This window comes from Argentina silus (genome assembly GCF_951799395.1).
Source record: "Argentina silus genome assembly, chromosome: 3".
Taxonomy (NCBI): domain Eukaryota; kingdom Metazoa; phylum Chordata; class Actinopteri; order Argentiniformes; family Argentinidae; genus Argentina; species Argentina silus.
The window spans coordinates 24,099,672-24,121,440 of record NC_139657.1 but is presented as its reverse complement, the minus strand read 5'-3'; the positions used below and the strand labels follow the sequence as shown (position 1 = coordinate 24,121,440).

At 43.7% G+C, this 21,769-nt stretch overlaps 1 protein-coding gene across 1 annotated transcript in view; it reads right to left on the bottom strand.

Annotated features, from left to right (window-relative positions):
- Window positions 1-812: 812 nt before the first annotated feature.
- The window catches only part of LOC310802434 (transcription factor SOX-6-like), a 78,083-nt gene continuing 57,126 nt past the window's right edge, over window positions 813-21,769 (bottom strand). The window contains exons 10-16 of the mRNA XM_083666786.1: window positions 16,248-16,397; window positions 14,798-14,975; window positions 13,643-13,824; window positions 7,910-8,015; window positions 6,630-6,803; window positions 5,135-5,351; window positions 813-3,764 (exon numbers count right to left, since the gene is read on the bottom strand). Of these exons, the coding sequence (XP_083522912.1) occupies window positions 3,458-3,764; window positions 5,135-5,351; window positions 6,630-6,803; window positions 7,910-8,015; window positions 13,643-13,824; window positions 14,798-14,975; window positions 16,248-16,397 (1,314 nt within the window). The 3' untranslated portion in view covers window positions 813-3,457. The remainder of the gene's footprint in view (window positions 3,765-5,134; window positions 5,352-6,629; window positions 6,804-7,909; window positions 8,016-13,642; window positions 13,825-14,797; window positions 14,976-16,247; window positions 16,398-21,769) is intronic.

Sequence of the window (21,769 nt, the reverse complement as noted above, 5' to 3'; positions counted from 1 at the left end):
CCCGGGAGCCACACACACACAAAAAACACACACACACACACACACACAGACACACAGACACACACACACACACACACACACACACACACACACACACAGGAGTGTGACAAACTTCTCGGCGCCCCTCATACAGTGACGCTACAGTCAATTTGGGAATTACAATAAGATTTATTGTGTGGCTGCATATGGCGAAGTTTTCCGTCTCCCGCTGGAAGACTGAGACTGGATGCAGTGAGCACCGGCGCCGTACGTACACCGCAGCACAGTGAGAATGTGTGGCGTTACATCACACACACACACACACACACACACACACACACACACACACACACACACACACACACACACACACACACACACACACACACACACACACACACACACACACACACACAAGTCACACACACAAAGTCACACACACCCCACACACGAGCAAGAAGAACTCATGATGGAGGAATGGAACAATAGGCCACATTTAATTGGCTTCCCAAACTATTAGGAACAGAAAGGGAATATACTACTTTATTATACTACTGATTAAATTATTGTTGAAAAACATACTCATTTGGGGGACTCTACACTGAGTGGACAAACATCTTAATTTAAACCCTTGTAATAATGTCAGCTTTGGAACTATTTCATGTGAATGACAGAAAAAAAAAGTACTCTTGGTCTGTAGGCCAAGCTCAACATCAGTAACTGATCAGTAGGTTGAAAATTGTAGTCTGACAATCACTAGTACTGTATACAAATAAGAGTGAAAACATTGTGCATTGTAAGTCAATAATGAAATGATGAAAGTGTAAGGAAATTTCAGTCTTTATTTTTTTCTGATTGTCTTTCTCACCAAGTTGTCACTTGACACTTTTTAGAGCCAACACTGGCTAATAAATACAATGAAATGTTAAAACGCACAATTGAATTTCAAATACAATACTACCAGGAAAATGGAGTCTGCTTCCGTATGTCATTGCTGACTGGTGTCTGATTGACCTTTCAGTGACCTTTCAACTTAGGTCAATGTTCATGACCCTTCAGGCAGCACTGGAGCTAAAACAAATAATTCTGCATAAATAATAAAAATTATACTAAACTGGAAATGTACTCAAACCTGGCAGATGTGAGGTCTCCTCACACGAGTCCAAACTGGTGACTTTTGTTTGTCTTATGTAATTGTAATCGCGCTGTTTTTGTTTTTCGAACAACTTCACATTAGTCAGTATTGAAAAAAAAATACCATTCATATCCAGTGCTTATGATGTGTACTGTATAACACTTTAAACAAAGTCTATGCATGAGGCGAACAACAGCTCTCCTTTTTTCTGTGATGCAAGCAAAATAAAACTCCAGCCCCAACAAAAATATTTTTTTTTACCAACCTGCAAAATATCGTTCAACATGGTCATGAAGAGATACAAAATCGAAGACAAAATCAACCAGCAAACAAAGTAACCCAAACCCACCTAAAATGTAGGTGTTAAAATGGAAATATTTTCAAAATGGAGATGGGTATTATTGTCTTCTGATGGGTTGCGTTATCTGATGTGAGACAATGGATGGGTGAATGAAAATAGGACTTATGGGTATGACTTTACAAAGAAAGTGATGTTTATGATTTACCTAAAATATCAGTTTTAAAGTATACATGCACTGCAGACAAAAAAATACTTTTTTGATATTCTAGAGGTAATATTGACCATAGTTTTTTTTGCCAACGTACCAGTTTTGTGAAAAAACTAAAATTGGTTTGTCATTTTAATATGATGCCAAGTGATATAAAATTGCAAACTGATTAATAGTACTTTCGTACCTAAGTACAATGCGTTAAAGGAAACCTAAATGAAGAAAATTCCAATCTAAAGTGGCCCTATTAACGCTGACTGTGGAGACTTGTCTTCTCTGTTTTTCAGAGAAGACAAGTCAATCGAAAGGTACAGTTTTAAGACCTATTGTGTCTATTATTATGTGTCAATATTAACATTTCCAGAGTCTATATTTCACGTTATATTCACAACCAACCTCTACACAACCTTGAGCTATGCAGAAATAGATTTTAGACAGCCACACTGTGCAGCACACTAGGCCGAAGGCCCGGTGTGCTGCACAGTATTCAGCACAGTGCACCAAAGGAACTGATTTGATCATTTTGGCCCCGATGCATAATGGGTAAATTAGCATAATGTGTACACTGCTAAAAGGAAAGCAAAGAGAAGAGTAGACCCTGAGGACTATCCTCTATCCTCACCTGTCACTCTTCACCAGAGGGGGCGCCAGAGATAACTAAATCAGACTCTGCTAAAGCACTGTGATTGAGCGAGTACTATGATGGGGTGAGTGCTACCGCAAGGACCACTCTCACATTCTCCCTGAGCTCTACCTATGGTCGGGGGGAGCCAGCAGTCTCCTTATATGGACAAATCAGATACTGTATAAAGACTGATTGTATAAGACTTTTTTGCAGCATTTAAAATTAAGACTGTTATATTTCAGATGGATGTGAATGTAGGTTTGGCACATTTTAAGTAAAACTGTACAATATATTGGAAATAATAATAATAATAATAATAATAATAATAATAATAATAATAATAATGTAATAAAGGGATTTGCCTCCCAATGTTTCATTGTCAGTCTGAAAATTCTAACCACTCTCTCATATGAAATCAAAAACACATTCACAAGCTGGCACAGCATACCTGAGCAGGGATACAAAACCCCATCATAAACAGTAATGTAACATATTGTAAGCATTTTGTCAAAAAAGGTTTAGATGTACTGTACTCATAAGAAAAAAACTATGTAAGACTACGAGAGCTAGGATTTATATTAAATTTCAAATTTCAAATTCTGACAGTCCAAGGTTTTACAGGCAGTAAGTTACCTGTCAGAAAAAATGTCCATCGGGAAAAAAAAGAAACCCCACAATAGGAAATTAATAATTCATAATAATAAAAACTTCATCACATTAAAAGAAACATTTAAGACCAGTAACTCTTGAAGACCAATTCCTGATGCCTCAAATAAAAACCACACACAGAAAATGGGTTCTCTGCTCATTTTGTTGTCATACTCATTCTCTTCTCCTTTGCCTGACTCTTAAATCGCTCCTGTCTGCGTTAGATTGTCAAGCTGTGAGGCGGTTTGTCAGACGGTTGTCTCAGCATGCTCACTCTGTAGAGGATTGTTCAGACATTTGAGCGTGCTCAGTACTAGCCTCTTGTCCCAAAGGGGTTTTTGATCATGAGCAGTCTGTAAGATACTGTGCATGCTCAGTCCATCTCGTCCAGTCCAGATCAATCTGAGCAATCCTCAGTCTGTGGCACTGACATATCCACGTCCCTCAGAGCTGGTTTGGAAGCATGCTCAATCCCTGTTGTACTTGTTGAAAAGGTGTTCTGAGTAGACTCAGTCTCTTGTCATATTGTCTTCGCTAAAAAGGGTGTTTTTCTGAGCGTGCTCAGTTGGCACTGACAGTCTCCCGTGTCTCGTGGTCACTGCTGTAGTCTGATTTGGGCTCGTCCTCAAAGTCCTCGTACATGTCCATCTCGTTCCCCGTGTTGACCCGACCGACGGGCGCCATGGCGCTGCCGAGCACAGGCTTGATGCCGAAGGTGCTCTGGATGACGGGAATGGCTGGCTCAGGGCTGGCCGACGTGCTGGAGCAGTCCGACGTCATGTGCGGGGAGGGCGTGGCCGTCGCCATGGTGATGGTGCCCGGGTAGAGGCCGCCGGCGCTGTTGCTGATGGGGATCTGTGGCTGGGGCCTGTGAGAGAGAAACGAAAGAAGGAGAAAGAGAGAGAGAGAGAGAGTGAAAGAGAAAAAAAGAGAGAGAGAGAAGGAAAATGAGAGGGAGAAGGAGAGCAATAGGTATGGAAAAGGACATAGAGAAATGGAGAACAATGGGAAGAGACAAACAAAAAAAGAAAGAGAGAGAAAGAGAATGAACATGAGAGAGAGAGAGACAGAGAGGGTGTGTTAGAGGGACAGATTCATTACTCCCTGCCTGCGTTGAACAGTGTACTAATTCCCCAGCTACTTATAACAAGTTTAACAGCAGCCCGTTCCCATCTCCGGGCATGCCTTAACACAGAGCCTCTGCCAGTGCACAGTAGTCCTGTCAGCTAAATAACCTCTTCAGAAATGGATGGAACGGAGGTAAACACATATCACTCAAGCTAGCCCTCTGGCTCCTCAAATGAAGCACATAAACCAAGAAAATTTCTGTCAGTTTCCTCACCTAACAGCCGCCCCCCCCCAAAAACAATTACAGCCGAACTTCTGACAGATCCATTTTCACATTAAACTGCTTAAAACGACCCCGTTTTCATTATACGGGTGCCTGGTCGAAATTGGTTATACCTCAACTTGCTCTTCCCACTGATTTGATGGAGTTGTGATTGAAACTCCAGCCGCGGTGAATCAGACTTGTCTTGCGCTTGACCACACACAGTAAATGATGGAGTTATGCCTGTGACGTCTGCCTACTACTGGCCCTCGCTCTCGCTCTTTCTCTCTCTCTGTCAAACATCTGCTTACGTTTCATATCCTGCTACATAATGTCTGTGTCCAATTTCTCCTGCCCGCAAGCGCCCGCCATTGTCCTAATTTAATAAATCACAACTATTAAAAGTCGCTCCCATTCAAAGCTGTGCCCCTGGTAAATCCATTTAAACACGGGCCACTGATGGCTTTAAACACATCCATGCCTGTTTTCTATTAAGGCAATACCACAGATATTTTTTGGGGAATGAGAGGATTAGAAAAACTCATGATAAAGAGACCTGTCATTAAACTAGTTATGTTCGCCAGTCTGGTCACTACAATTGGTGAGTAAATTCAACACTCAGTTGAAGGAGATTGTCAGAGATGATACATCGACGCAGTAGGTTTTCAATAGAAATCCAATTTCTCACCCAAAAATATTTAGAATGATGATATCACATAAGATATCATCATATGATATCATCATATGATTTACCAAATGGCTTGCTGTCAATGAACAATTAAAGGGATAGTTCATTGCAAAATCAAAGACAGAATTTTGGGTGAACTATTCCTTTGAGTTAGTATTGAATTTGCTTGTTCATGAACCAATCACATCTCAAGTCTAGAAAGTGCATTAGTCTCTCTTACCCTACACTGAAGAACTGCCTCATCTCTTGCCGACGCGAGCGCATCATCTGCTTGTACTCGCCAATGCGGAGCTTCTTGCCGTCGATGATGCAGGTCCTCTTGGGCCGGGGCTTGTACTTGTAGTTGGGGTACTTCTCCAGGTGGATCTTACTCAGGCGTGCCTGCTCCTCATAGAACGGCTGCTTCTCCTGGTTGCTCATGGACTTCCAGCGAGAGCCTAGATGGACAACAGGACACATATATGTACACAAACAGTTAGGGATTAGGACATTGTAAAGGAAACACACTCATGGTCAGCATGAGGGTGTTTTTGCTCTTTGTGTGATGTATTTGAATTGGCCCAAAAGTCATATTTGACAGATAGAGGCAGAAACGGGTGTTTCTCCAACATTTAGAGAAATACTGTGGATCGTAAATGAGTTGAAGCATTTTCTAAAGATAATTTGGCTTTGAACAGTTAATATGTTGAAACTTTCATTGAGCTGTATATAAATCTAACATTTATCAAGTCTTGGCACTGGTAGAAGGATACATTATAATCTCATTATTTTCTTTATATAAGGGCCCAGCTGACGGAACAAGTGGACAGAGCCATTACCACAGGAACGAAGCACGTCTGTGCAGCTTTTTGACAAGCGATTTTACACACACACCCCAGGACACACACAGAGAACTCCAGGACTTGCTCTCTGTTTACCAAGGTTTATCAAAACTCACTCTTTTTTTTTACTCAGGAAACAGTAAGGATACATTTCTATGGCATAACACAGCAGCCTCATCTCCAGCTGTGTTATTGTATCCGCGCTACACACACTCCACACAGGCTCCATCCTCCCCTGTTCTCTCTTCTCAGGTCTGGCCTTCCCCGGTGTTGCCGCAAACAACCACTCTGTAAATATCCGGAAAGTTCTGTCTCCTCCGGATAGGGGGATTTGTCATTGTCCTCTGACCTCCCATGTTTGAGGGATGTGTTGTGGCTATCAAATGACTTAGTATAATAACTTACTTTAGGTGATGTGGGATAAATTACAGTTGGATGAATGAATAATGTTGTACAACATTCAGTGTTCAGTTTGTCTAAAAAACTTCATTACTTAAAGAAGCCAAATAACGCACCAGTAATTCATTGCTGGCAATAATTTACTCGTCAAAGCATGTATAAAGCTGTACCTCAGTCAGACACATGGTCCCCACCTGAAAAATAGTTCCTATACCTACACATTTTTTAGAGGCATGTACATTTACCAGTCTGTAAAGTTAAACTTCAGTCTTAAACAGAAGAGCCCTTCAACACAGTTTGTCCATGTACAGCCCTAATGTTTAGTGCTGTGTGAATGGCTATCTGTGTCAGCTCAGTTAGTATCAACACAAGCCCTTTTAAACTGAACACATCCATCACCCTAGTCAAGGCCCTTACAGCGGAGCTCTGTGTGCTTTGGATTAATGTGTCTGTTAAATCACCATACTCCAGGTCATGAGGAAGTGGGCATCTTACCCAGGATCTTGCTGATGTTGGAGTTGTGCATGTCGGGAAAGGTCTGGAGGATCTTCCTCCTCTCGTCCTTGGCCCACACCATGAAAGCGTTCATGGGCCGCTTGATGTGGGGCTCAGTAGTGTTCCTGCCCCTGGCCTCCCTGAAGACTCGCGCCTCTGTAGTGCTGGCGCCCCCTGTGGAGACATACACACTGCAGTTATTTATCTGGTTAATTAAGCCAGCAGAGACGTGTTTAGGTGAATGCACAATCATGAATACACATTCACGTCAACAGGCAGATACGCACGAAAGCACTTGAATCTCAAACTAATTGTGCAGGTAGCGAACAGTACAGTATGTGCAACACAAGTATGCCATACTTGGGCCTCCATCCACTGAAAAGTAAAGACTGGACTTTCTAAGGAGTGGGCAGCTGAAAGGGAAGGAGGGTGGGTAAAGGAACATGACTGGAAGAGGGAGTGGTGGGGGAACATTCAGTTCATTCAACATTCCAGTGTGACGACCCCTTTGCCTGGTGGTGGGGGAGCACTGATCAGCCCAGATAGCATTTCCATTTAGGCTCCTGTGTTTATGGCTTTGATTTCTAAACTGAACTGTGATGGATGCTCCTCAGTCTTTAGCTGCCTGTAAACACTAGCGCTTAATGGGAAACAGGTGGGCACTGGGCGAAGAAGATGTCCTCTGTGTTAACTTCCTGCTTCTGTTTGCATACTTCTGCTGGGTGGAATTGTCTGAGACACAAATAGTGCTAGTGGACAGGATGGGACACAAATTCGCCTCTTGTCCTGTCGACGTAGGAATCGCACGGCTCATCGAAGTCCTCTTAAGTGCGATAAATATTTGGGTCCAGAGAGTACCTGAGTGTAGACTTGGTTCTGTCATACAAGAGACACTGTGAGAGGCCCCATAAGTGGTGCCACCTATCCAAGAGGCCCCATGTTAAGGGTCACTGGCACCCATTTAGCCTGAGCAGGATGTGGTGAATTCTGACTTTTAACCCTCCATTCTGCTGCTCTACATGTTCCTCTCCTCTATATTCAAACTGCCCTGCCCTCTTCTTGTTGTTTCAAGCTTTTCAGTCCCTTCTCTTCTCCTCGCCTCAATGACTCTTTACTCCCCTGCTTATATGTAACTGGGAAATAGAACATATAGAATGCCGTCTGGACAACTGGAGGAGATGTTTGTGTTAAGCAAAACATCAAGATGTTGGAAAGGGAAACATGAAACAAATAAGAAGGCATGAGGTGAAGATGGATGAGAGGAAGATAGGTGAACAAACCATCAAGATCCTCAGGTCTGGTGAGGTCTATGACTCGGTGGCCCATCTTGATCTCCTCTCCCAGCTTGCCCAAGTGCTGGCCCAGACTCTCAAAGTGAATCCGCTCCTACAACACAAGAGGTCAAAGGTTACTCACAGGTTGCTTACAGTACAGAGCATTTCTGCAATCATATTGAGCCACATACAGTATCTCATAGGGTTAGGGTTATTTGCAATAATGAACAATAAGATTGAACCAATAATGTTGAGAATTCATGAAGATTTTACACAGCTATTGTTGGAAAAGGAGGCCTGATGAACTACTTAGGCGTGCTGATCTGTGTGATAGGCCTATTCAGTATTCGAGAGGGGCTCTTCAGCACACACTAAAGCAGCAAAAGAGAAAGAAGAAGAAACAATGGAATGGTAACTGGCTCGAATGGAGGCCTTGGCCCTGCAACATGAACGGCCAATTCACAGTGACTGGAGAGGCCTTACTCAGCCAACTACGTTTGTGGACCCTGTATGGGGTCATCTGTAGGAAAGGACAGGGGAAAGGGGAAACATTGAAATGGATTAAAGAAAAAGACACTGAGAGGCTTTCAGAGCTCACACATACACGGTTGCTCTATGAGGAGTGAAGAGGAAGATGAACTGATTCATTTGAACTGAATTGATTTGGATTATGACATTGGAAATATTAACTCTAATTGACAAACTATTGGACTTGATTCATTATCTACCAAAGGACTGATTAATTGAAAAGGCAATTGGATCCAAAAATACAACTGGATAAAAAGAATGTGAGACCATTAGGGTCAGGTGAGGTTCTAGTTATGTAACATAATAATGAAGAACAGGTATGCATTTTAGGAACAAGATACTAGACATCAGTTCCTCAACCTGGGTTCATAGTTCATGGTGACACAAATAATGGAAAAGGGAGAGATGGAAGGGGGACAAGAGAGGCAGGCTGGGGGAGAATGAGAGAGGTTAAAGAAATGAAATTGAAAACAACAAAGAATAAAAAGAAAAGTCACAGAAAAGACAATACGCAAGATCCACAGCTCTGCGCTACAATGTAAGCTGACTCCGGCCTCCCCACCCATCCTGCCTGCACTGTCTCTGATTATCCTTCACTGCCTGCCTGCTACCTCTAAATGAGTCCAGCATGCAGTCTGCAGCCCGCTAGCTAAAATTACCCTGCCACGCTCCCAAACTGCGGTGGAAAACATGGGCCTCCACAATCACCACACATCCACTCCGTTCTCCTCCTTCTCCTCCTCCTCCTCCTCTCCTCGTTTTCTGGTGACAGAGGCATTTTGTTTGACGGAAGAAATGGTTGCCGGGTGAAGTCATGCCGCGGTAGCCGCTGGCAGGGCCGGTGGAACTTGGGCCCGGGTTTTCTTTTCTGTTGTGTTTTATATATACGGGGAGTCAGGGAGGGCCAATGTCAGCACTACGGTGAGGGCTGTAATCAGGGCCACCGCAGAACATGTGCCTGGGCAATGTTGCACACACCACAGGAGCTGCTTATACAGGACTTAGAGAGGACTAACTCAGGACCAACAAAGGACATACTAAAGGCTTACAGTGAGGACCAATACAGACCATATATAGAGGACTTAGTGAGAGGACCAATACATGACCTACTGTACAGACAACTTACAGAGAACTAGTGTTCAGACTGAGTGAGGAGAACCCACCAAGGACTACTACAACCCAAAGGCGGCCTTCAGAGGACTTTGAGAGAAGGCTAAACACAGGATCTACAGACTTAGAGAGGACTAGTGTAGAAACTGAGGACCTAGCAAGGACTACTACAGAAACTAAAGGGTGCCTACAGAGGACTTGCAGATGATTAGTTGGAAGAAACTAACTGAGGAAACAGTCAGGACATACAAAGGACCAACTCAAAACGAACTTAGGTTCATCAGTATAGTGTAATTCATCGGTACTTTCAAAGAAAGTCTTTAAACATAGTTTTGTATTTTACTGGGCTGGGACATGTCCAGCGTTTTGCTTGATGTACCTCTCAATATCAACGTTTTGCTAATGTACATCTGAATTTAAGAGACACGTATCTCTCTTCTATGTCTGGGCCTACGCCTCTCCTTTGCCAGTGCACATTTCATCGCGTTGCCATGGAAGTACCATAAACATCATGCTGGCCCAGAAGTTTTATCAGTGTTGTGTTGAACTCATTACTGCGGTTACGGGTACAGGCATCCCTGTTCTAACCGACCCACGACCGTTTACTGGGTCCTCCAGGAACAGTGAAGTCCACCTCTCCCACTCCTTCTCTGCTCCTCTCCCTCCCTTCTTCAGTCACCTATTACTCGCCATAGCAACAATAAGAGGCCTCACACCCATTGAAACTAAGGTGCTCACCTCAATTTCATCAACTTGCAGCAGAAAAAAATATATGAGAAATAAAATAATGATACACCCAATTTATTAACTGGCATTACTTTTGGCCATCAGTCCCCACCCAAAAATATCTGGTGTCTCTGCCTTCAATGACCATGAGTAGCAGAACACAGTGAATAGCACTGCAGACTGTATGCTAAACATGGAGACACAAGCTGCAGTGTGTGGACTGCCCTGGTTTTCAAGTCATCCCAGCCCATTTCTTTATCCCACTGCCCCTGAAGTGTGGCATACAATAGACCTGCTATGGAGGGATTGAGCAGTTCTGACAGCTAATAACAACTACTGACAGCATTAAGTGGGCTTAATGACAGACCAAAGTAAAGTGCCTGTGCTGTCTTTTAGTGGGAGGCACAGAATACTTTATGCAAGGGCAGCTTGCTCAGTCAAAAGAGGCTAAAATATACTCCGTCACCCTACACACTGACACACAATCACTAATGCACACACAATTTAAAAGATACACACACAGACACACACACTTAAGCAAGGTACACACCCACAAACCCACACACAGTGGCTATTTCGGTGTGCTTGGCAGCCGCGGGCCTGTTGGAAGCAGCGTAAGCATAAGGCGATACTCAACAATGCCACTTGCTGGCTGGGGCTAGCGTCTGTGCGCAAGCTATAATGACATTAGCATGGCCAAGGCCGGACCTGTGCCAGGAAGACACATACTGAAGCCAAAGTCAGGAGTCTGCTGCAGTACACACAGCAGCAGGGTAGGAGCCAAGGATCACTTTCACTGTGACATATAGAAGGGGGAACTGTCTGTGCCTAAAATGAGGGATGACTCGGGATATGGCCCACACACATGCATACAGACACAGACACACGCACGGACACACACACACACTCAGGTGCGCAGGCACACTCTCACACACCCACACATGCACACACACACAAACACACACAATGCACAACTTTGCCTTGCCAGACACACTCATAGAGATGAAAAACGCATCGTCTTTGAGTAGTTCACAAAATAGCTCTACATCTGATGTTACTACACACTCTGTCCACCCCATGGTATCCTGCCATGATGCATTTGTGTAAATCTTTCTCAATTCCTGAGAGCTCAAGAGCTGAAACGATTAGAGATGGTTTATTGCTCCTTAGTGATATGGCAGAGATGATCATGATTGATACTTAAGCTTTATCCTTAATTGTATACTGAAATAAGAGATCCAGACCTTGCAAAGTCTTAATATGGCAGTAGATACAGTTTAAAGTTGGATTGGACTAAAAAATATATATATGTATAGACATTATAAGTGGAGTCAATCTACACATATTAAAGTTGAATTGAGGTGTCAAGCTTAAAACATGAAAGAGGAGATGCATTTCAAAATGTATCATTGGAAACCAATGGTCCCTTTAGAAACCCATGTTAATTTATGCGACTTAAAGGCACTGGGCGTAAGTTTGTTGGAAATCTGCCACCTCTGGTCACTGTGGTGAAATTCATTTTGAATCTCCAAACAACAGCATCCTCCCTAATAATAACCACATTCGCTAATGTGTTTCTGCATGCACACATGATTCCTAGAGGCAGCCACCAGAGACAGAAAGGCGTAAATTGGTGAGTCTACTCCCCTAGAACAGCCCTGGCAGTAACATCATGTTTATATGAAAACCGAGTGTCGGGTAGGACATTCCATTTTAGAACAAGCTATATATTTTAAAGTTGAATTGAGGTGTCAAACTTAAAGGAGGAGATGCATTTAAAAATGTATCATAGGAAACTAATGGCCCTCATAGAAACCCATGTTAATACATGTGACTTAAAAAGGCTTACAGTTTAAAAAGTCTAAATAGCATTAAAAAATCTGCATATATGTTCTTTAAGTACTGTCAGTCTACACATTTTAAAGTTGAATTGAGGTGCCAAGCTTAAAACAGGAAAAAGGAGATGCATTTAAGCTTTAATCTTAAAAAAGTAAAAAATAGTATTAAAAATCGAATTGAAAGTTCTTTAAAACTATTAGCCCCAGGCCCTCATTACTAACCAAAGTCCGCAGGGTGACGTCTGGAGATCTTAATTTGTTGACATTAGTGTAACAGTGTAATCAATTAGATCAATACCATGCAAAAAAATAATGTACTGGTTGTGTTTAGTCAGAATATCGCGGAACCATTGTTAGGTAACGAATAACAACTAACAACAAACACTCGCCTGCTACTTTTTCAAAGTGGAAACAATTACTTTGAGAGTTTCCAAATTACTGTTTTATTAGGAGGAATGGAGCCATAAAGTGAATTGCTGCATTGCTTGGTTTGTTCTTACAAAGTCTGAAAAATATAGGGCCAGTGAACCGAGCGAATAAACAAGTAAACAAGACTCACCTAAAACCTTCAAAAATATTTGATGAATGGTCTGATAGCTACCCAATAGCATATTTTTCGAAATTCCGATGTCTTCACCCCTTATCCTAAATAAACAACTCCCATCCAAAACAGATATCCTTGGAGTGCAGGAGCCGTGACCTAGTTGAGGCTGTGGGTGCTTAAATATTCATGAATCATCTTTCCTCCCCACTACACTCCTGCCAACATGGGATCAATCGCACATATCATGGTGTGATCATTTTTTATTTTCAAATATCTTATCCCTCACTCGATGACTGACTGATCCGATTGATTGATATTTTTTTGCCAGGGATTCCTGTGAGGATATGAGATCCTGGTACAAAGCGGTCGTGGGGGGCCTGTCCCAGACTGGGGTTCTAATTGGGCTTAGACCCTGAGGCATGGGTCCCGAAAGGGCAAGAGGAGAGCTGGACTCACGGCCCTCACCCCTTTATACACATGCACACGCACACATCCACACACACACATACACATACACACACACGCAACCCACACAATCTTCACTCAGCCATTCCCTCCACACTTGCACCCTTTCTAAATAAGTTATTGATACACCCTAACGCACACTCATGTACGCACACAAACCAAACACACACACACACACACACACACACACGCACACACACGCACACACGCACACACCATCACTGTCATTGGCCCAGCTGCTGCCTCTTCAAAGAAATGTTGTTTCTGGGTGGCCAAGGACATCAGAGAAGAGAAGATCGGGAGCATTGGGTTTCAGCCGAATGATACAAAATATAATTTTCTTTATATGCATGAATTGAGTGGAGAAAGAGAGAAATTGAAGGAAGACTTAAGCTGAGAGGTTTGTGTGTGTGTGTGCGAGTCTGTGTGTGTGTGTGTGTGTGTGTGTGTGTGTGTGTGTGTGTGTGTGTGTTATTGTACCTGCCTGTCCACGCTTGTGCGTAGGTGTGTGTGTATCGTGACTCTAACCTTGGTGCCATTGCTGAGGCTCATGCCACTCAGTCCAGAGGGTTTAGCCTCCAGGCCTTGCTGGTGATGGTGAAGCTGTTCTCTCTGGATCTGCTCCCTCATCTTCCTCGCCTCCTGAATGGCCTTCATCACTGCGTCCTGGTCCCCGAACAGCGCCGTTGAGTTCAGACTGGACAGGATGTCTGTGGCCCGGGAACAAGCAACGACTGTCAGTTTAGCTTAGACATACTGCAGCAGCACAACAATCAACCGCAGACCCTGTTGGAAACTGTGTTGACAAATGCCCATATTGAGAGAACAAGTTGATTATAAGACATCATAAAGGCTCATACACGCTGGTAATAACAAATAATGCGTCTTGCATGCAGGGAGGCTTAAAGTTGAATGTTACCAAACTGTATTTTTCCAAATCTAGTCGCTCTGCAACCCACCAAAATCCCCGACCTTCTTGTTTACGCACAGCACAGTATGTTTTGAAGCCTATGTGTATTGAAATAAAAAAAGGGGGATGCAAACTTTCTGTCGCCTTCCTTGTCTAATTAGCAGATGAGGAGGAAGTACTGTATGCTTGGGTGGCCGTTAAAAAAAGGAGAAAAATAGTATCGGAAAGAACACAAGAAGAGTGTCCTCAAAGCCACTCAGACAAGCTAGCGAAATTGTTTTGGCATAATGAGAGGGTTTTAGATTGGGCTTAATAACAGATATAGCAGAGAGCATAAAGGTTTTGAATGGGCAGACAATGATGTGAGGAAGCTCTTAAAACCAAATAACGTGTGCTGGGTTACACTGTTTCCGCTGTCAGGGTTTTCATTGGGGCTAAATACAGGGCTGTGGACTCCTGTAAAAAAAAAAAAAAAAAAGAAAAAAAGGTCTCCTTTGGGTTGAAGTCTTTTGACTCTTGCAAGATGTGTGTGTTGTGGTGGTGGTGGTGGGAGGTGTTTGTGTGGATTTTGTATTTGTGTACCTGCTAAATATGTTATTTGCATGTGAGTGTGTGAGTGTGTGAGTGTGTGAGTGCGTGCGTGCATGCGTGCCTGCCTGCCTGCCTGCCTGCCTGCCTGCCTGCCTGCCTGCCTGCCTGCCTGCCTGCGTGCGTGCGTGCGTGCGTGCGTGCGTGCGTGCGTGCGTGCATGCGTGTTTGCATGTAGTACCCACCCAGTGAGGATGCCCGGCCCATGTTGGACAGGGGGCTGGGGATACGTCCCTTTCCCAGGCTGAGGTGGCTGCTCTTACTGCCAGGAAACAAGCAGTGTGAGGGGGGGGTGGCAGAGCGGAGAAGCTCACCAGTCTTGGGTCGGGCCGAGAGGTTCAGGGGCTGCGTTGATCCTTCCTCCTAGGGGGTGAACATGGAGAAAGAGGAGACAAGGGTTAATGTAGGTAAACCACAATAAATGCAAAAGAGAAAAATAGACAAATGTAATTCTTATTGAAGACACTATGACATGTGGATTAAAGTGCAGCACAACCTTGGTATGCTGCCAAAACACATGGCAGCGTATCTAGATAGCGTGTTATATTTTGGAAGTGCTTGCAAACATTTCACGGTGTGTCTCGGGGCCGCTGTGTTTGGTATACTCAGAATTGAAAATCTCATGATGGTAAGAAGTGGGCTACAGTGAAGTACTCTGACTCAGAGATCACTGTATGATCAGGACTTAATTGAATTGTCCTCCTTATCAGGCTGAGGCCATTTACAAATCAATTAGATCAGAATTCAGGGCTCTTCACTGTTTTCCACTCAATGACTACAATTGAAAGGTCTTGAGTCCCTTAACTATGTCATCACTCGTGTCTTCTTAGGTTGCCAATGGCACTTTTGTTTAGCTGTCTCCTCTCTTTTTAATCAAAGGTTCATGACCACATTGCCTCACATGAAGAATCCCTGGAAGAAGATAAGTAGTGACTGGAGGAAAAAACCCTGCATGTCAACACCGCCTGACTGGGCCTCTTGTGTGGGTGTGCGAGCATTAACGAACATGGATCTAATTTGGAGCTGGTCCTGAGAGGGGGACGTGATGTGGGTGAAGGGAGGGAGGAGTGTGGCCTTGGGTGGGATGCCAGGGTGGGGGCTATAGCCAGAGTGGAGGGGTTAGGGAAGGGTGGGAGTTCCAAGGGCAGAGCATTAACTGTTCGAATGCGGTGAGTTCTGACTCCAGTCTATTGTGATGCTGGTTGCAGCTGTACCCCACACAGACACATGGCTTCCATTACTGCCTCGTTGAGTAAAGATGAGGCGTACGCTCTCGGAGTTCTCTCCAGTGAAGAGGTCTGGGTCCATGCCAAACAGCAGCCAGCGCCAATGTCAGCGTGGGTGTCAGTGTGTGTGTGTGTGTGTGTGTGTGTGTGTGTGTGTGTGTGTGTGTGTATGTGTGTGTGTGTGTGTGTGTGTGTGTGTGTGTTCCTAATTGATCATAAAGTGCAAAAAAGGCATTCGCCAGCAATGACTGCCTTGGGCTCATTATACACATCTTTGTACATGCCTCTGATGTTTTCACTCGATTACTTAAATTTCACTTGATTCATTGATGGACTCAATGATTTATTCAGTGTGGGACATCCACAAAACCAATGTACAGAGCAGAGAAGTTGAGTTGGAATAGCTTACCTTAATGTGAGTGACAGGACTCGATGCTCTCTTTTCAGTCTTCAAGGCAGAAGGCGAGAGAGGGCCTGAAGAGTTGGGAGGCTGCGGGAGGGTGGCCATCTTGGCCCCGGGAGAGATCTGCATGCTGGCCAGCTGGGCGGCGTACAGCTGCTGCAAAGGGAGTAAACCAGGAAACCGACAGGCTCTTAACATCACAAGCCAGCCGCTAGTCATAAGGCTATCCTCTCCCTCTCCTTGTTGTGTCCTTTTTTTTTTGTATTCCTGTCTAAGGTTTGACGTGTGTGTCAATGCCAAACGTACACACACACACACACACACACACACACACACACACACACACACACACACACACACACACACACACACACACACACACGCCAAAAAACACACAATGCATCTGTCTTCAGTGTCTGCTGTGTGCTGAAGCTAAAATAAGAAAGTCACACACAACTGGGATTATTGATTGTTTGAGGGAGCAAGTGTTTATCAAAGTTTGATTCCAGAAAAAGCACATTTAATTCAAATTATCGGCAATCTATCTACAAAAGTGATTCGTTGAACAGATGCTGATGTTCAGAGCAGTCTTGAGTCAATGTAAAAGTAACGATTCAGAGAAATAATACAAATCTCTCTGTTAAAGCATTAAGGGAGACTAAACCACAATTTCAGAGAAATCGCACCGGACTTATATCCAAGGTACTTAGTGGATATCAAAGACTCAGAATCTCTGTCGAAGGTCCAGCATCTAAATCAAAGCTCCAGCCCAGACAAACCGCTGCCTGAAACCGCTGCCTGAAACCACTGTCAACCTCTGTCTAAGGACTTGAGAATATATCAAAGATCCAGTCCTAAAGAAAACCACCCAGACGTGGCCAGCCTTCAGTGGACTTGGCCCTGCTTTCTCATTTTTTTCTCTTTACTGCTTTACCTTTCTCTCTCTCTTCTTCTCTGTCTCGCTTTCTCTCCCTCTCTCTCTCTTCTGTCGTTTTTCTTTCTGCTGTTTCTCATTCCCTCTTTCTCCTTCCCCATCATGTCCTTTCTCTTTCGTTCTCTCCACTACATTCCCTACTCTCCTGTCTTTTCTCCCTACTTCTCTCTTTCCTTATTCTCCTATCATCTCTTTTCTCCCTATCCCTCGTTCTCCTTTATCCCTCTCTCCCTTTCTCTCTCTCTCCTCAGTAGCAGAGTCTCTGAAGGCCCCAGTGTTGTGAGATCTGATTTCCCCTCAGTCAAAACTGCAAGGCCTCCTGGGAGCTCTGAGGTCCGGGGTGGAGAAGGGCCGACACACAAGACCGCCGCTGGGCACCGCCGCCATGTCTGACTCTGCGGTATCGGGCAGAGAATTGGACGGCCCTCCCGAGCGATATTAAACACAAACAGAAGGGGCCTCGCGATGAAACAAAGCCCTGATGTCACACCGCTTATTTTCCTTGGAACGCAAGAGGAGCGCCTGGGCCAACCTCTGGTGATATGAGATCCACACAAGAATGTGCTTTGAATGACTACTGAGGCCTAGCGCTTCAATCATTTAGCCGCAGAGTTTCTGGTGGTGATGGCTGATATTCATACGACTGAGCGGAGCACACACACACGCGCACACACATACATACACACACACATACATAAACACGCACAGTACAGTACAGTATATATGCCCCACACAATCTCAAGCAGGGGTGTCAAACTCGTTTTGGTCACGGGCCACTTTGGACCAAATACAACCTCACGCGGGCCAGAAGAAACTATAAATTAGTTAGTAAAACTAAACAAATGTCCACTGCTGTGCACAGGAACACCACATATTATTACAATACTCTATATTACAGTAGCCTATACTCAGCATACACTCAATGCCTCATTTCCACAGAGCTCAAGATGACAGTGTTACAGTAGCCTACTCAAACTCAAACAAATGCCTTATTTTCAAGATGGTTTCATCGGTGGGTATTTGTAGGTTGGAACTAAAAATATAATTCATAATGAATTAATCAATATACTTATAAGTCCATTACAAGCAATTTTGTACATTAAATGTACCTTACCAAGTAGGGTGGTAGGGATTAAAATGTTAAATATAAAAAGAAGCAAGCAATGCTTCTGATAGAATTTAATTGCTTTCTTCCCATTTAATTTCCCTTATTATTTTTTGGCGCAAATCACCCGCGGGCCTGATTGGACCACCCGACTGGCCGGTTCCTGATTGGACCACCCAACGGGCCGTATTGTTGACACCCCTGATCTAAAGTAATGACAGCCTCGGTCTTTTCAACATGGCTTCCAAAAACACAAATGACAAGCCTAAACAGCTGACAAACAAACTGAGTTGACCTCAACTTGGTCGTCACACTGCAACCTTCTAGTACCTGAGGTAAAGGATTGCCACAGTTATTCTTAGCCATATCGAGCGTTGTCAAGGTATCATTTCACTTTATTGTTTACTTGGCATTGATCCTGTTCGCCACGCCAATTGGCATAGAACTGTTTACGCAACTACTGTATAGAACTGTCGAACAAACAAAAGGGAGGAACAAGGGCCTTTTTTTCTCCCTTGTACAGAAGACACTACGGGATCGATGGCTGACTTCAGGCAAATGTGCAGCGTAAACAACCAAATCGGATCTCTTGCCGTTCAGCAGCCCTGAGGGAAGAGAATAGGGCAATTTCCTAAATTACAAATTGACAAACAGCCCTCAAAAAGAGCCCTTGCTGCTCAACTACTTGACAGGGGCTTTGCCTGTTAGTGCTAATTTGACTAAATCTAAATGAATAGTCTGTAATTTTCCCTCATCAATGCTGGTTTTGATAGCCAGGCTAGCACAATAATATGCTAAGCGAGGGTCTGTGGTGCCCTTTGTATGGGTGAGGGCTGATCCATTGCATTGGTCGCTGATGGTCTGGCCTACCCCTGGGGAGGAAAGAGAGAATCCCCTTAGCTAGCCTCTTTTAGCTTCAGGCTGCTATTGATCTCAGTAGCAAGAAAACAAATGAGGTTTTGTCTTTTTCAGCAGGTTAACAGGGAGAGTCAGGGGGAAAACGGACTGACTGCCAGACAGCTTGACCCTCACTGTGAAAGGGCTAAATGCAGCACTTTCAGGTTTGAGGGAGAGAGAGAGAGAGAGAGAGAGAGAGAGAGAGAGAGAGAGAGAGAGAGAGAGAGAGAGAGAGAGAGAGAGAGATGAGAAAAGACCTGGGCACTCACATGCTCATACATACACTCATATACAGTGCACACACACAAACACACAAACACACACACACACACACACACACACACACACACACACACACAGGGAGAGAGAGAGAGAGAGAGAGAGAGAGAGAGAGAGAGAGAATCTGTGTTGTCCACAGCATGTACATGTCCCTGTCCAGATTCACTTCTAAACTTGAAAACACATCCATCACTATTTCCGTTCTAATCTTTTCAAAGGGTCGGATATACGGTTCTATACAGCTGCTCAAAAACATTTGATTTGATTCTCCCATTAAATTTATATAAATATAAATCACAAACATCTTGTGACGAATGAAATCAGACAGATGCTACATTTAACCAAAGGGGGAAAACCCTCTGTCTCCCACATATCAGTGGCTCAATTCCTCACCTTTATAGCTATGACACAGACAGACAGAAATAGCAAATTGAGCCGGAGAAAGACAGAGTGAGAGACTCATCTTGTGATGTCAACAAGAATGTCTGCTAAGCAACTGTATTGCCCTCACATTAGTGGTAAACAAAGAGGGTCATTCTTCAGTGGGACTGTACTGTAGATGGAGGCACCAGCCATAAGCACTGGAAACAATTGTCTGACGAGGTTCCCACGGTGATAAGGAGACAAAACATTCTGTTGCTGGCTTTGGTCATGAATTGTGCAAATACAATTAGTCAATACTTGATATTTATGCAGCATGATGTTCTCCTATGATGAAATGTTTTTTTAAGTTATAATGTACAGTATGATATTGTTCCATCAATGCCCGACATATAATGTGAGGGACATGGACATTATCTCATCCTCCATTAGCTCTAGAGCATTTTAAGTAGACATACTGTAAGTATTCTGCCTATCTGTTACAGGGTTTATTGTCTACTTTTCCACCTCTCTCAATGTAGAAGAGTAGTATGAAGCCTCCCACTGAGCCACAGCTGTTCCGGGTCAGTATCTGTGACCTTGTTCCCCTCACTGACCTTACTGTTAGCCTGGCAGTGGCCAAAAACATGCCCTTGCCCATGCCAGTCCATGCCTGCTGTTTATGCCCATCCAGCTGTTTGCCAGTCTTGTCAAACATCTGTCTCATCGGCTCACATCTGGCATCTAATGGACTCAACTGTGCCTGGCGTTCCTGCCAGCCGGTGAATAGTTAACCGGCTCAGATACAGTACATAGACGTAAAACAGACACACTCACTCTGTCCCAACTCAAACCAGTTTAACAGCAACCATACTTATATATGAGGTACAACTGTTATGATACAGGAGTCTGTAACCCCTTTTATTATTCTAAAATTACCCCTTTTTTCAGTTGTCTCACTTTGTATCGGCTCTCAAGAGGCAGAGCTATAAAGAGCACAGCCTGATCTAAGAGAGGGAGAGCTACTGCAGCACTACAGCGTAACCCCTATGGCCATGGGGCTTATTATTAGTGCACGACTTAGTATACTACTTTACTCCCTCCTTTAGTCCAATGTAGATGCTCCTTGACACAAAGAAATCCACAGGGCAAATTCTCCCTGATGTGAGATTCAGAGGTTTCATGAATCATTTTGATTTAGATATAGACATATACATCATGTCATAAATAATCCCAACATCAGCATTGTTGTCATAACAAACACTGGAATAATATCTACATTGTTCTCCCGCAATTCTTCCTTCAACTCCTTTCCCTTATAGGCATTCACTCTACACGCTATATCCCCATATCTTTCTTAAACACTCTCTTCCTCTTCATCCCTATATCCTTTGAGGGGGGCTTCAAGTAGCTGTGTAATGAGGAGCTTCCTCTTTCATTCAGGTTTCTTATTCTATCCACCTCCGAGATGTTTAAATATGAATGGCTAGACGTCTCAAACATCACTCATCCTCCTAAAGTACCTCACATACAGCAGTACGGTAGCTTTGATCATTTCAAAGGCAGGAGGGGAAATATTCACAGAATTTCCGATTCCCCACGCTACACTGCGCTTTGTTAAGTCAATAGTGTTTTAATGGGAGCTTCGCTACAGACTGAATAAATGGAGATAGAGCTGTTTAACTGCCGATAGCAACGCTATAATAGCAGGGGTAATGATTGACATTGTAAAAAGCTATATTGTTTGCCTATGAAAAACCCTTTTGAGACCTCTATGTACTGCAAGCACAGTAGGAGGGTTGGGAGGGCGGGGGCAGGCATGTTGTGAAATTCTTAAACCTTTAGGACTGGTATTTTAATTTTTTTTCTTTGCAAATATGTTCTATTGAGATAACCATTATGTATAAGTGCTATTCTCTATAACCACAGTTGTCAACGTCAATAAAAGATGAT